General features: G+C 42.0%; 1 protein-coding gene across 1 annotated transcript in view; it reads right to left on the reverse strand.

The window, feature by feature from the left end:
• ZSWIM5 (zinc finger SWIM-type containing 5) overlaps nucleotides 1–15,060 on the reverse strand; it is a 160,228-nt gene that overhangs the window by 57,766 nt on the left and 87,402 nt on the right. The window contains exon 2 of the mRNA XM_010347585.3: nucleotides 10,643–10,999. Within this exon, the coding sequence (XP_010345887.3) occupies nucleotides 10,643–10,999 (357 nt within the window). The remainder of the gene's footprint in view (nucleotides 1–10,642; nucleotides 11,000–15,060) is intronic.

Raw genomic sequence — 15,060 nt, forward strand, 5'->3', positions numbered from 1 at the left:
GTGAAACCCCATCTCTACTAAAAATACAAAAATTAGCTGGGTGAGGTCGTGGGCACCTGTAATCCTAGCTACTTGGGCAGCTGAGGCAGGAGAAATCACTTGAACCCAAGAAGCAGAGGTTGTAGTGAGCCAAGATTGCACCACTGCACTCCAGTCTGGGCCATAGAGCAAGACTCTGTCTCAAAAAAAAAGAAAGAAAGAAAGAAAAAAAGAGTAGTTTACACATCACAGTTACAGTGTTATAATATTCTGTGTTCTTCAGTGTACTTACTATCACCAGTTAATTGCGTACTTTCATATGACTTCTTATTGCTCATTAGCATCCTTTTTGTACTGATATAAGTACTCCTTTTTAGCATTTCCTGTAGGACAGTTCTGTTGATGAAATTTCTCAGTTTCTGTTTGTCTGGGAAAATCTTTATTTCTCCTTCATGTTTGAAGAATATTTTTGTCAAACATACTATTCTAGAATAAAAGTTTTGTTTGTTTGTTTGTTTGTTTTTTGGGAGATGTAGTCTGGTTTGTCACCCAGGCTGAAGTGCAGTGGTGCGATTTTGGCTCACCACAACCTCCGCCTCCCGGGTTCAAGCAATTCTCATGCCTCAGCCTCCCGAGTAGCTAGGACTACAGGCACGTGCCACCATGTCTGGCTAATTTTTTTTTTTTTGGTATTTTTAGTATTTTTTTTTTAATTGTTGTATTTTCACAATGTTAGCCAGGATGGTCTCGATCTCCTGACTTCCTGATCCTCCTGCCTCGGCCTCCCAAAGGGATTACCGGAGTGAGCCACCGCACCCGGCCTTTAAATATGTCGTGGCACTCTCTCCTGGCCTGTAAAGTTTCCACTAAGTCTGCTGCCAGACTCCACTGTATGTTACTTTTTAATTTTCTCTTGCTGCTTTTAGGATCCTTTCTTTATCCTTGACTTTTGGGAGTTTATTAAATGTCTTGAAGTAGACTTCTCTGGGTTAAATCTGCTTGATGTTCTAGAACCTACTTGTACTTGGATATTGATATATCTTCCTCTAGGTTTGGGAAATTCTCTGATTTTATCCCTTTGAATAAATTCTCTACCCCTATCTCTTTCTCTACGTCCTCTTTAAGGCTGATAATTCTTAGATTTGTCCCTTGAAGCTATATTCTAGATCTTGTAGGCATGTATCACTCTTTTTTATTATTCTTTCTTTTATTTCCTCTGACTGTGTATTTTCAAATAGCCTATGTTCAAGCTCACTAATTCCTTCTTCCGTTTGATCAGTTCTGCTATCTGAAGACTCTGATGCGTTCTTTTGTATCCCAATTGCATTTCTCAGCTCCAGAATTTCTGCTTCTTTTATTTCAATCTCTTTAATAAATTTATCTGATAGAATTCTGAATTCTTTATGTTATCTTGAATTTGAGTTTCCTCGAAACAGCTATTTTGAATTTTCTTTCTGAAAAGTCTCACATCTCTATTTCTCCAGTATTGGTTCCTGGTGCCTTTAGTTCATTTGATGAGGTTGTGTTTTCCTGGATGGTGTTGATGCTTGTAGATGTTCTTCAGTATCTGGGCATGGTAGAGTTAGGTATTGTAGTCTTCTCAGCCTGGGTTCATTTATACCCATCCTTCTTGGGAAGGCTTTCCAGATATTTGAAAGGACTTGGGTATTATGATATAAGCTGTATCTGCTTTAGTGGCCACCCAAAGCCCAGTAATGCTGTGTTTCTTGCAGACCCATAGAAGTACCACCTTGGTGGTCTAGAACAAGATCGGGAATTATCTGGGGAACCAGGCAGAGACTTTTGTTCTCTTCCCTTAGTTTCTCCCAAACAAATGAAGTCTTTCTCTGTTCTGAGACACCTGGAGTGGGTAGTGGAGTGGCGTAAGTACCCTTGTGGCTACCACTAGGACTGTGCTGGGACAAATCTGAAGCCAGCACCAAACTAGGTCTCACCCAAGGCTTGATGTAACCACTCCCTGGCTACCATCTATGTTCACTCAAGGCCCTGAGGCTCCATAATCAGCAGGTGGAAAAGCCAGCCAGGCCTGTGTCCTTCTTTTCAAGATGGCAGATTCCTCCAGACTCTGGGTGTGTCCAGAGCTGCCATCCAGGAGCCAGGGACTACAGTAAAAAACCTTAGATGTTCACCTGCTATTCCATTGTACTGTGGCTAGCTGGCACTCAAACCACAAGACACAGTCCTTCCCACTCTTCCTGCCCCTTTCCAGAGGCAGAGGAGACTCCCATAGCCACCACTACCACAGGCCAATGAGGAGTACTGCCAGACTACCATTTAAGGCCCAAGGCCTCTCCAGTCAGCTTTTGGTGAATGGTTCCTGGCTTGGGACTCATCTTTCAGGGCAGTGCACTCCCCACTGGCCCAGGGCAGGTCTAGAAAAGCTATCTAAGAGCCAAGTCCTGGAACTGGGGACCCTAAGAGCCCACTTGGTGCTCTAGACCCTCTGGCCAAGCTGGTACCTAAGATGCAAGACAAAGTCCCCTTTGCTTTTACTTCCACTTTTTTCAAGTGGAAGGCATCTTGCCCCACAGCCACTACAAGCTGGGAATGTGCCGAGTCTCACCTGAAGCCAGCAAGTTTCAGTCTCACCCAAGGTTCTCAATGTAATACATGGGTATCAGTGCTGGTTATTCAGGGCCTCCAGGGCTCTTCAGTTAGCAGGCAATGAATCCTGTCAGGATTAGTTCCTTCCTTTCAAAGGCAGCAGGTTCCTTTCTTGCCCAAGGTGTGTCAAGAAATGTAGTACAGGGAACTAGGGCCTGGAAAGGGGACTTCACGACTCTGACTGCTGCCCTATCCTGGTGTGGTTGAGCTGGTATCCAAGATGCAAGGCAGACTCATTCCCACTCTTCACTCTCTTCTCCTCAAGCAAAGGGACGGGGTCTCTTTTGGAGCTGTAAGCTGTGCTGCCTGGGGTTAAGGGAAGGGTGATGCCATCACTCCCTCAGCTATTCCAGCTGTTGTCTCAGTAGGTCACATGTCTCCCCATAGTCCACGGTCTCTGGGCCCAGATCAGCACTAGGACTTGTCTACGAGTCGCAGTCCTTGTGGCCTAGACTGCCTTTTCAGTTTATTTAAGGCTCCAGAGCACTTTAGCCCGCAGAGGTGGGGCTTGCCGGAACTCAAGTTTGGACAGCTGGCACTAGCAATTCCTCTTTGGCTAGGGCTGGTTTAAATGCTCCCTCTGTGGGGAGGTATCAGCTGAGTTTGGTCTGGTTTTCTTTTCTGTTATAGGGCAGCACTGAGTTTAATGCCTCAGAAATGCTGCAATTTCTGTCTCCCCAATGCACCAAAATGCTTTCCACACCATGCTGTCACTGCTGGGTGATTGGGTAGGTGTGGCACCCGTGATTCAAGACTGCTTTTCCTACTTTCTCAGTGCCTCTTTTAGCAATATGAAGTTAAAACCCTAAATGCTCACCTGATTTTTGGTTCATATGTGGATACTTTTTTTTGTGTGTAAATGGTTCTTAAATTGGTATCCTCGTTTGAGGGGGTAGGGAACAATTGGTGTAGCCGCCTTCTATTCTGCCATCTTGTTCTGTCCCTTTGCTCAATCTTTCTTTTTGGTAAAGAGAAACTGAAGTCCTGGCCAAGATGCTGTAACTTAGAGAATCGGGCTATAGAGTTACCAGAGCAAATCACAAATAGGACATGGAGTAGTACCAGAGGTAGAGCTGAAAGGATAGTCCACATTTGAGTAACCAATCCAAAAAAGACAAGGCAATGTCTAGCTACAAACACACATAGGGACTAATACAAGAAATTTTTTCAGGGAAGTGGGGAACAGAGCAAAGTCTGGACCTGTTCTTGAGATTAAAAGCAGACAGCTAGCATTTTTAGGAATTTTATTCCTATTTTAGGTTTGTTTTGGTGAGGAGTGGGGTTAAAGAGAAAGGAAAAGGAGAATGTTCTAAGTGTTTAAAGATTTAGCAGAGAACAGAAATGTGATTTCAAATATCATTTTTATTTAAAATTTTTGATTCTAAAATTCTGACTTTCTCCCTCAGTTCTAGATCCATATATTCAACTGTTTTATCAGAAATCTTTACCTAAATGTCCTAGAAGTATCTCAAACTTAAATTTATCTTCCTCCTAAATTCATTTCTCCTGTTTTGTTCCCTAAATGAATGACAGTATCATTATCAAAACCTTGAATGCCATCCTAGTTAGACATTTTGAAATTCAGTTTCTGTCTTCTTCTTTACTCCTCATTCATCCTATACACCTGGATTTTTAGTCTAGTCCCTTTTAACTCTATGGTATCTCCCCTTTTTGTATCATTTCTTATACCAGTACTGGTTATAAAAACAAATCAGGAAAGGGCTTGTACAATACTATGGAACCTGTCACAGAAAGCTAATGTAAGTATGAGATAAACACGTATACAGAAGTGGTAGTTTCTGGAGAAGGTTGAGAATCACATCTAAAGTTGATTGTGGCAATTGCAGCCTAATTTCAGACAAAAATTAAGATGTGGGAATGGGAAGTGTAATGAGGAATGTATGTTTCTTCAGCACAGTAGTAATGAGGGAAGAGGGTTGTTTAGGTGACAGTTGTGGTGAAATGGCCAATACAGGCCCTGAGCCAAGGCGGCCAGTTCAAGAAGAGGCAATAGAGCTTGGAAATAATTCTGGGGGAAAAGATAGTGGAAATGAGGCACAAAAGCAGGCCGTAGCCCAGCTGTTAGGGTACAGAGCTATCCTTCTCTCTGGTGCTACAGACCTGGGGGATGGGGCAGAATTCAGGTCTCAAAAAAGTCAGAAAAGTAGAACAGCCTCTTTATGTGAGATACGAAGAGATATTCTATGTGGGATAAGAAGAGATACAGAGAGCTACTCTTTGACAGTATCACTGAAATACAGAGAGATCAGTTACTATGTAAACACTGCAACTTTAAGTATAAAGCAACTGAATATTTTTGCTAATTAGCAAGAGCTCCTGAAAAGCCTGTCTGACTGTTCTTTATTTTATTTATTTACTTATTTGAGACAGTGTCTTACACTGTTGTGCATGCTGAGGACAGTAATGAACAGATCATTATTCATTACAGTCTTGACATCCTGGGCTCAATCAATTCTCCTGTCTCAGCTTCCTGAGTGGTTGGGACCACAAGTGCACACCACCAAGCCTGGCTATTTTTTTTATTTTTTGTAGAAATGAGGTCTCACTATGTTGTTCAAGCTGGTCTGTAACTCCTGGACTTTGGCAATCCTTCTGCCTTAACCTCCCAAAGTGTTAGGATTACAGGTGTGAGCCACCATGCCCAGCTCTGACTGTTCTTTCTGAGGTTGTTGTGTAGGATTTGATTGGCTCTGTTGAACAACTGGGAAGGTTGTGCTGAGGTTGTGTGTAGGACTTGATTGGCTCTGTTGAACAACTGGGAAGGGCAGGTCCTTTGGCATGTGGACTACTCTATTATACAGGCCATCCACCTGATCTCATTGCCTCTTCCACACTAGTAGCTAAGTTATTGTATTAGTCCATTCTTGCACTGATATAAAGAAATAACTGAAACTGGGTAATTTAAAAGAAAAGAGGTTTAATTAGCTCACGGTTCCATAGCATGTACAGGAAGCATGTCTAGGGAGGGCTCAGGAAACTTACAAGACAAAGGGGAAGCAGGCACATCTTACATGGCTGGTGCAGGAGGAGGAGAGACAAGTGGGAGGTGCTATACACTTTTATTTGTATTTATTTATTATTTTGAGACAAAGTCTGGCTCTATCACCAAGCTCTATCACAATTTTGATTCACTACAACCCCTGCCTCCTGGGCTCAAGCCATCCTCCCACCTCAGCCTCCTGAGTAGCTGAGACTACAAGTGTATACCACAATGCCCAGCTAAGTTTTGTATTTTTTGCAGAGACAGAGTTTTACCATGTTTCCCAGACTGGTCTCAAACTCCTCGGTTCAAGCAATCCACTTGCCCTGGCTTCCCAAAATGGTTGGATTACAAGTGTGAGCATCCGTGCCTGGACTATACACTTTTAAATAACCAGATCTCATGAGAACTCACTCACTTTCACGAGAACAGTAAGGGGTAAATCCACACCCATGATCCAATCAACTCCCGTCATGCCCCTCCTCCAACAGTGGGGATTACAAATCCAATATGAGATTTGGGTGGGGACACAAATCCAAACCATATCATTCTGCCCCTGGCCCCTTCTAAATCTCACATTCTTCTCATATAGCAAAATACAATCATCCCCTTTCAACAGTTCCCCAAGTCTTAACTCATTTCAGCACTAACTCAAAAGTCCACAGTCCAAAGTCTCATCTGAGACAAGGCAAGTCCCTTCCACCTATGAGCCTATAAAATAAAAAACAAGTTAGTTACTTCCAAGATACAATGGAAGTATAGGCACTGGGTAAATATACCCACCATTCCAAAAGGGAGAAATTAGCCAAAATAGAGGGGCTGCAGGCCCCAGCCAAGTCCAAAACCTGGCAGGGCTGTCATTAAACTTAAAGCTCCAAAATAATCCCCTGTGACTCCATGTTTCACATCCAGGTCACAGGGGTGAAAGGGGTGGGCACCTAAGGCCTTGAGCAGCTTCACTCCTGTAGCTCTGCAGGGCTCAGCTCCCATGGCTGTTTTCAAGGGCTGGTGTTGAGTATCTGTGGCTTTTCCAGGTGCACAGTACAAGGTGTTGGTACATATACCATCCTGGGATCTTGAGGACAGTAGCCCCATTCTCACAGTTCCACTAGGCAGTGCTCCAGTGGGGAATCTGTGTGAGGACTCCAACCCACATTTTCCCTCTGCACTGCCCTAGTAGAGGCTCTCCATGAAGGCTCTGCCCCTGCAGCAGACTTCCGCCTGGATATCCAAGGTTTCCCTATGTTCTCTGAAATCTAAGCAGAGGCTCCCAAGCCTCAACTTTTGATCTCTGTGCTTAATACCATGTGGAAGCTGACAAGGTTTATGACTTGTACCCTCTGTAGCAGTGGCCTGAGATGTATCCCTTTTAGTCCTTTTAGCCACAGCTGGAGCTGGAGTGGCTGGGATGCAGGGAATGGTGTCCTAAGGAGCAGGGTAGCAGAGCCCTGTGGGCCTGGCCTATGAAACCATTCTTCCCTCCTATGTCTCTGGGCCTGTGATGAGAGGGACTGCCATGAAGGTCTCTGAAATGCTTTTGAGACATTTTCCTTACTGTGTTGGCTTTACTTATGCAAATTTCTGTAGGCAGCTTGAAATCGTCTCCTGAAAGGGGGAATTCTTTTCTACCATATGGCCGGGCCAGGATGCAAATTTTCCAAACATTTATGCTGTTTCCTTTTTAAATGTAAATTTTGAAAGTTCTATGTTATTTTTTTTTTGTTCACGAATATGAGCTGAGGTTGCTAGAAGCAGTCAGGCTACATCTTCAACACTGCTGCATAGAAATTTCTTCTGCCAGATACCCCAAATCATCTCTCTCAAGTTCAAAGTTCTACAGATTCCTAGGGCAAGGGAACAATGCCTCCAACGTCTTTGCTCCAGTTCCCAATAAGTACCCCATCTTCATCTGAGACCATCTCAGCCTGGACTTCATTGTCAATATCACTATCAGCATTTTGGTCACAACAATTTAACAAGTTTCTAGGAAGTTCCAAACTTTTCCTCATCCTCCTGTCTTCTTCTAAGCCCTCCACACTCTTCTAACCTCTGCCAGTTACCCAGTTCCAAAGCTGCTTCCACATTTTCAGGTATCCTTATAGCAATGCCTGACTTCCCAGTACCAATTTTCTGTATTCTTGTCCTCTCTTGCACTACTTTTTTTTTTTTTTTTTTTTTTTTTGAGATGGAGTTTCGCTCTTGTTACCCAGGCTGGAGTGCAATGGCGCGATCTCGGCTCACCGCCAACCTCCGCCTCCTGGGTTCAGGCAATTCTCCTGCCTCAGCCTCCTGAGTAGCTGGGATTACAGGCACGCGCCACCACGCCCAGCTACTTTTTTTATTTTTAGTAGAGACGGGGTTTCACCATGTTGACCAGGATGGTCTCGATCTCTTGACCTCATGATCCACCTGCCTCGGCCTCCCAAAGTGCTGGGATTACAGGCTTAAGTCACTGCACCCGGCCTCTTGCACTACTATTAAAAAAATAACTGAGACTGGGTAATTTATTTTTTAAAAAGAGGTTTAATTGGGCCGGGTGTGGTGGCTCACGCCTATAATCTCAGCACTTTGGGAGGCCAAGGCGGGCAGATCACAAGGTCAAGAGATTGAGACCATTCTGGCCAACATGGTGAAACCCCGTCTCTACTAAAAATACAAAAATTAGGTGGGTGTGGTGGTATGCACCTGTAGTCCCAGCTACTTGGGAGGCTGAGACAGGAGAATCACTTCAACCTGGGAGGTGGAGGTTGCAGGGAGCCAAGATTGCACCACTGCACTCTAGCCTGGCGACAAAGTGAGACTCTGCCTTAAAAAAAAAAAGAGGTTTAATTGGCTCATGATTCTGCAGGCTGTACAGGAAACATGGCTTGGGAGGCCTCAGGAAATTTACAATCATGATGGAAGGCAAAGGAGAAGCAGGCACATCTTACGTGGCTGGTGTGTAGGAGGAAGAGAGATAAAAGGGAGGTGCTACACACTTTTAAATAATCAAGTATTTGAAAACTCACTCATTATCAGGAGAACAGAGAGGGGGAAATCTGCCCCCATGATGCAATCACCTCCCACAAAGCCCCTCCTCCAACATGGGGGATTACAACTGGACATGAGATTTGAGCAGAGACACAAATCCAAACCATATCAGTTATTGTCCAAAAGAGAAAGGTAGTTTAGGGAAACTCAAAAAGCTTTAGAGAAATTAAAAGAAATCTTAAGTCAAATGAACCTAGGTTATAAATAATTTCCTTATTTTGTAAAGCAGAAATTATTATACCCCACAAAGTAGTTTTGAAACCTAAATGAATTAACACATATAAAGTCCTTTGCATGATGCCTTGAATATAGTAGGATCTAAAAAAGAAAATGAAAACTGGTTTATGTAACTCCTCTTAAATTTTTTTTTTTTTTTTTTTTTTGGAGATGGAGTATCACTCTGTCACCCAGGCTGCAGTGCAATGGCATGATCTCAGCTCTGCAGCCTCCACCTCCCAGGTTCAGTGACTTTTCTGCCTCAGCCTCCAAAGCAGCTGGGATTACAGATGTGCAGATGTGCAGCACCATGCCTGGTTGATCTTTTTTTTTTTTTTTTTTGAGACAGAGTCTTGCTTTGTTGCCAGGCTGGAGTGCAATGGTGCTCGATCGATCTTGGCTCACTGCAATCTCTGCCTCCCAGGTTCAAGTGATTCTCCTGCCTCAGCCTCCTGAGTAGCTGGGACTACAGCCCCCCCCCACTCCGAAAATGCCCAGCTACTTTTTGTATTTTTAGTAGATACGGGGTTTCACCATGGTGCCCACAATGGTCTCGATCTTTTGACCTTGTGATATGCCCGCCTCAGCCTCCCAAAGTGCTGGGATTACAGGCGTGAGCCACCATGCTCAGCCTGATCTTTGTGTTTTTAGTAGAGACAGGGTTTCACCATGTTGGTCAGGCTGGTCTTGAACTCCTGACCTCAGGTGATTCATCCACCTTGACCTCCCAGAGTGCTGGGATTACAGGCATGAGAAACCACGCCCAGGCTCTTCTTAAAAATTTTCAGTGGTTTTCTATGATTAGGCTTCTATGATTAGGTTTTATTATAAAAACAAGCATTTGGTTGGGTGCAGTGGCTCACACCTATAATCCCAGCACTATGGAAGGCTGAGATGAATGGATCACCTGAGTTTGGGAGTTCGAGACCAGCATGACCAACATGGAGAGATCTTGTCTCTACTAATAATGCAAAAAATTAGCTAGGCGTGGTGGTGTATGCCTATAATCCCAGCTACTTGGGAGGCTGAGGCAGGAAAATAGCTTGAACCTGGGAGGCAGAGGTTGCAGTGAGCCAAGATCTTGCCATGCACTTCAGCCTGGGCAACAAGAGCAAAACTTCATCTCAAAAAAAACCCAAATGAACAAAAACAAAAAACAAAGAAAAAAGAATTTAGTTCAGACCTGTCTGTTGTTGCTACTAGATTATAAGCTACTTTAAGAACCATGTCTGTTTTAGACCCTCAACAATCAACACTCTTCCCTGCACATGGTACTTAATAAATTTTGTTGAATGATGAGTGAACATAATCTCTTTTTCCATTCATGCACCCCAATATATAGTTCATAAGCACAACACTAACACATTCTCCTTAGGATAACTCTGATGCTAATGTTGGATCCTAAAATATCAAGGAAATTCTCATATCCATCTCAATTCACTGAACGATACTAATTATTTTGTGCTTTCTTTCACTGTTTGAACATTTCAGGTTCCTGGGGACAGGGACTGCATCAACAAAGTCCATAAACTAGGCCAATATATAATACTATAATTCTCTGTTCTTTTTTACCAAAATCTTTTTGAGATAGACAGTTGGACTGCTTTCAGAAACCTAGAGTTAAGCACAGTTGTTTGGAGAGAGTGAAATTAAAGTTAAGTGATTGCAACTGCAGAAATATCCCAACCTCTTAACATGCAATAAAGCAAAAAAAGTAGAGGTAAGAGGGTTGCTTTGGTGACAGTGGTGATGAAAAAGATCTTTTTTTCAATAAAAATGTTGTACAATTACCGTTCACTTGGTTGATTTCTGAGTTGGAAGATAGAATCTCATCTGCCAGTTTCTGTGCAGTAGGAAGAACTTCAGTGTGGTGTGCCGTGATTAAATATTGAATAAACTTTTGTAGCTGGTCCCTATTCATCTGGAAAAGGGTTTCAGAGATAGGAAGACGCAATTTGACTTGGTCTGGTTTACGGATCCTGTAGAGTGAGAGTGCTACCACATGGGCACAGTAGAATATATCCTTGTTCCCACAGCCACATGTCACTGAGGTGATTTTGCATCTATCAAAACTGATTGCAACTTTGTAAGTCACTGCTGGTTCAGAAGCAGTGGCCAGCTCAGTTACTGTGCCACTCAGATGAAAGCCTAAGGAAACAAACAAATAAAAAAAACTGTGTTTAGAGATTCTGTAGTAAAAAAACTTAGATTTTCATCTTGCATTTGAATTCATCAATTCCTAAGTTATGAATTGAGTATCTCCTATACATGTTTTAACTGGACTATACACTGTGAACAGGAAAGCAATTGTATATAATCTTGTATCTGTTGGAGAAATATTTGTCAAGTAATAAAAGGTACATATGTAAGTTTCAGAGCTACCATTGTTCAGCTACCTGGCAGAATTAATAAATGCAGAGAAAACTTTCCAAAATTCAAGTTTCAGACAATTATGGTTAATTAAAATAAGAGCCAAATTTATAAGCATATGCATAAAACCTAAAATTATCACATAAGGGCACACACATTTAGGTCTAATCCAAAGGAAGATACACATTCCTAAAAACATTAAGCTTAATTTCTAGAACAAGAAAAAGATAAAAATAAATTCACTAACTTCATAGCCTCCAGGTTTGGTTAAACCCCAGAGAGATTTTTTCTCAGCAAAACAAACAGCACGTTTAAAAATATTTACTGTCATTTGTTTAAAGCAAAGTTAAAAACTAACATTCAAATATGATTAATTATAGATAAAGACTGCCTTCACTTAAGAACTAAGGATGCTTTGGCCAGGCGTGGTGGCTCATGCCTGTAATCTCAGCACTTTGGGAGGCTGAGGCAGGTGGATCACGAGGTTGGGAGTTCAAGACCAGCCTGGCCAAGATGGTAAAATCCTGTCTCTACTGAAAATACAAAAATCAGCTAGGCGCAGTGGTGGGTGCCTGTAATCTCAGCTACTTGGGAGGATGAGGCAGGAGAATTGCTTGAATCTGGGAGGTGGAGGTTGCAGTGAGCTGAGATCATGCCACTGCATTCTAGTCTGGGTGACAGAGCAATACTTTGTCTCAAAAAAAAGGACTAAGGAGGCTGGGCGATGTGGCTCGGGCGCTATAATCCCAGCACTTTTGGAGGCGAAGGTGGGAGGACTGCTTGAGGCTAGGAGTTCAAGACCAGCCTTACAACATAGCAAAACCCCATCTCTACAAAAAATCAGAAATATTTATGATCTGACCTCACAATAAGGTTTAAAAAAAAAAAAAGGATAAGCACATAAATAAATAAGCAGACTGAGTGTGGTGGCACTCATCTGTAGTCCCAGCTACTTTAGGGCTGAGGTGGGAGGAATGCTTGGGACCAGGAGTTTGAGGTGGCTAGATAACTACTATGGTGCCACTGCACTCCAGCCTGGGAGACAGAGTGAGATCCTGTTTCTTTAAGGAAAAAAAAAAAAATAAAGGAACTAAAGAAGAGAACTGTAGGGTTGGGAAGCAGCTCCTCTCCAGACCAATACCAGACATTGCAAGCAGAGTAATATAACAAAGAGCACATTACACTAGAAATTAGGCAGCTAGAACCTGATATTTACTATGGAGTCTTGGGCCACCCGCTTTACAATTCTGAGCCTCAGATATCTTCTGAGGCTATCTCTCAAAAGTACTTTGTAAAACTATAAAATGTTCTGCCTATCTCTAAAAAAAGTGCTTTGTAAAACTATAAAATGTTCTTCAGATGTATTATTAATGTTTTCATGCAATTATTGTTAATGGCTCTCCATGTAAAGGGGATAAAAGACAACTTCTCCAATGGCCAAGTTTCACAGTGGTTGAAAACTAGGTGCTAAGAAAGTACATTCTTAATTTCCCTCAGGCCATTTGGAAGTAGTTAGCACTTTGCGGAGAAATGACTTGAGTCCTGATAAAAAGACTCTCACAGAATGGTTTATAACCATGCTCTCACTCATAAGTGGGTGTTGAACAATGAGAAAACATGGACATACGAAGGGATAACATTAGGAGAAATACCTGATATAGATGATGGGGGTGGTGAGAGGGATGGATACAGCAAACTGTAACACGTGTATACCTATGTAAGAAACCTGCACGTTCTACACATGTATTCCAGAACTTAAAGTATATATTTTTTTAAAAAAAGACCCTCACAGAAGGGCTACATTAAAATTTCAAAATAGTAATTTTGCAAAAGCTGGGCGATGTGGCTCAGGTGCTATAATCCCAGCATTTTTGGAGGCCAAGGTGGGAGGACTGCTTGAGGCTAGGAGTTCAAGACCAGCCTTACAACATAGCAAAACCCCATCTCTACAAAAAATCAGAAATATTTATGATCTGACTTCACAGTAAGGTTAAAAAAAAAAAAGTGCAAAAGCTTAGGCACTAAGCCCCTTAGTCTAAAGGTGGCTCATGCCTGTAATCTCAGCACTGTAGGAGGCTAAGGCAGGAGAATCACTTGAGGCCAGGAGTTCAAGACCAGCCTGGGCAACATAGCAAAACTCTGTCTCTTAAAAAAAAAAAAAAAAAAGCTGGCCATGGTAGCACATACCTGTATTACTAGCTACTCATGAGGCTGAGGTGGGAGATCACTTGAGCCCAGGAGGTTGAGGCTGCAGTGAGCCATGATCACTACACTGTGCTCCAGATTAGGTGCCAGAGCAAGACTTTGTCTCAAAAACAAGCAAACAAACACTATGATACATAGAAACATTTCTGCTTTATCCGTTCAATGCTTTAGGCACACTTGGCTCACAGCACAGTCTCTGCGGCCAGTTTCTCCTTTCCTTTCTGCATGAAAAATGAGTAAGAATATTGGGTTAGATTTGAGACTGAAATAGTCAACAATGGGTATCTTACTAGGATATAAGGTTCATGAGGTCAGGGATTTCTCTGTGTATTGTTCGTCACTATAAAAAAACAACCACCACCACAAAACCACTCTGGTTGTGTATCTAAATAAACACTGGACCTCAGCTTCTCCATTTTTAAGGTGAGAGGCTGGCCTAAATGAACTCCATGGTTTAATACTGTGCAGATACATTATTTTTCTACAGTGACTATCACTGAATCTCCCATGTTAGACACAGAACTTTCCATATTTTAGGTATTTAATAAATGGCAGCTGATCTTACAAAGCAAAGCTCTTTTACTTAGCCTTTATGGGGGTTTCCTGTGTGTTAGACTCTATTATAAGTGCTTCATATGCATGAACTAATTTAATTGTCACAGTTTTATGAATTTGATAGGTGTGATGGTTAATTTTATGTGTTAATTTGACTAGGCTATGGTACCCAGCTATTCAACCAAACACTAATCTAGTTGTTTTGTAGATGTGGTTAATATTTACAATCAGTTGACTTCATCTAATGCAGATTACCCTCAATTATGTGGGGGGTCTCATACAATCAACTGAAAGGTCTCACAAGCAAAAATCTGAGGTTTCTTTGAGAACGAATCAATAAATTCTGCCTCAAGATTGAAGAATCAGGTCCTGCCCCAAAATTTCCAGCCTGCTCTACAGATTTCCTACTTCCCAGTTCCCCATATCACATAGGCTAATTCTTGGAAATAAATGCTATCTATCTATCTATCATCTCTCCCTGGTTTTGTTTCTCTGGAAAAGACAGATGACTATTACTGCTCCCATTTTATATATGAGAAAACATAAGCATAGAAAGCTTAAGTAACTCATTCAAAGATCACTCTGCTAGGAAGTGACAAAGCTAGGATTCACACCCAGGCAGTCTGATTCTAAAGCTCATACTCTTAACTATTGCACCATACTGCCTCTCTATAATATTGTACTGTACAGCAATCAATACCACGTTTAACTAATGGAATTATAAGCTATAAAACAACTAGAAATATTATTAGAAAATAATTGTCAGGTTTATTAAAATTCTAAAATTTCAGTTTTTACAGCATTGGTAATGGTTGGAAACCTCTAGGTTAATCTAGAATTACAGCCCAAATATCAAGTATCAACTTAGATTCCAGCTGTCTTCACAATAGATTGTGACATGGTAAAAGCCCCATAAAACTACATACCTCAACCATACCTCGGCTCTCTATTGAAACTGCTCTCTGTAACCCAAATGTGACAGGCAAGCAGTCCAAACCCATGCCATCTTGGCCCCTGTGACTTGTAATAAGTAATTAAGGACTGTAATTTCCACCCTACCCAGACAATGTGTAAACAAA

Source organism: Saimiri boliviensis, chromosome 11, assembly GCF_048565385.1.
Source record: "Saimiri boliviensis isolate mSaiBol1 chromosome 11, mSaiBol1.pri, whole genome shotgun sequence".
Taxonomy (NCBI): domain Eukaryota; kingdom Metazoa; phylum Chordata; class Mammalia; order Primates; family Cebidae; genus Saimiri; species Saimiri boliviensis.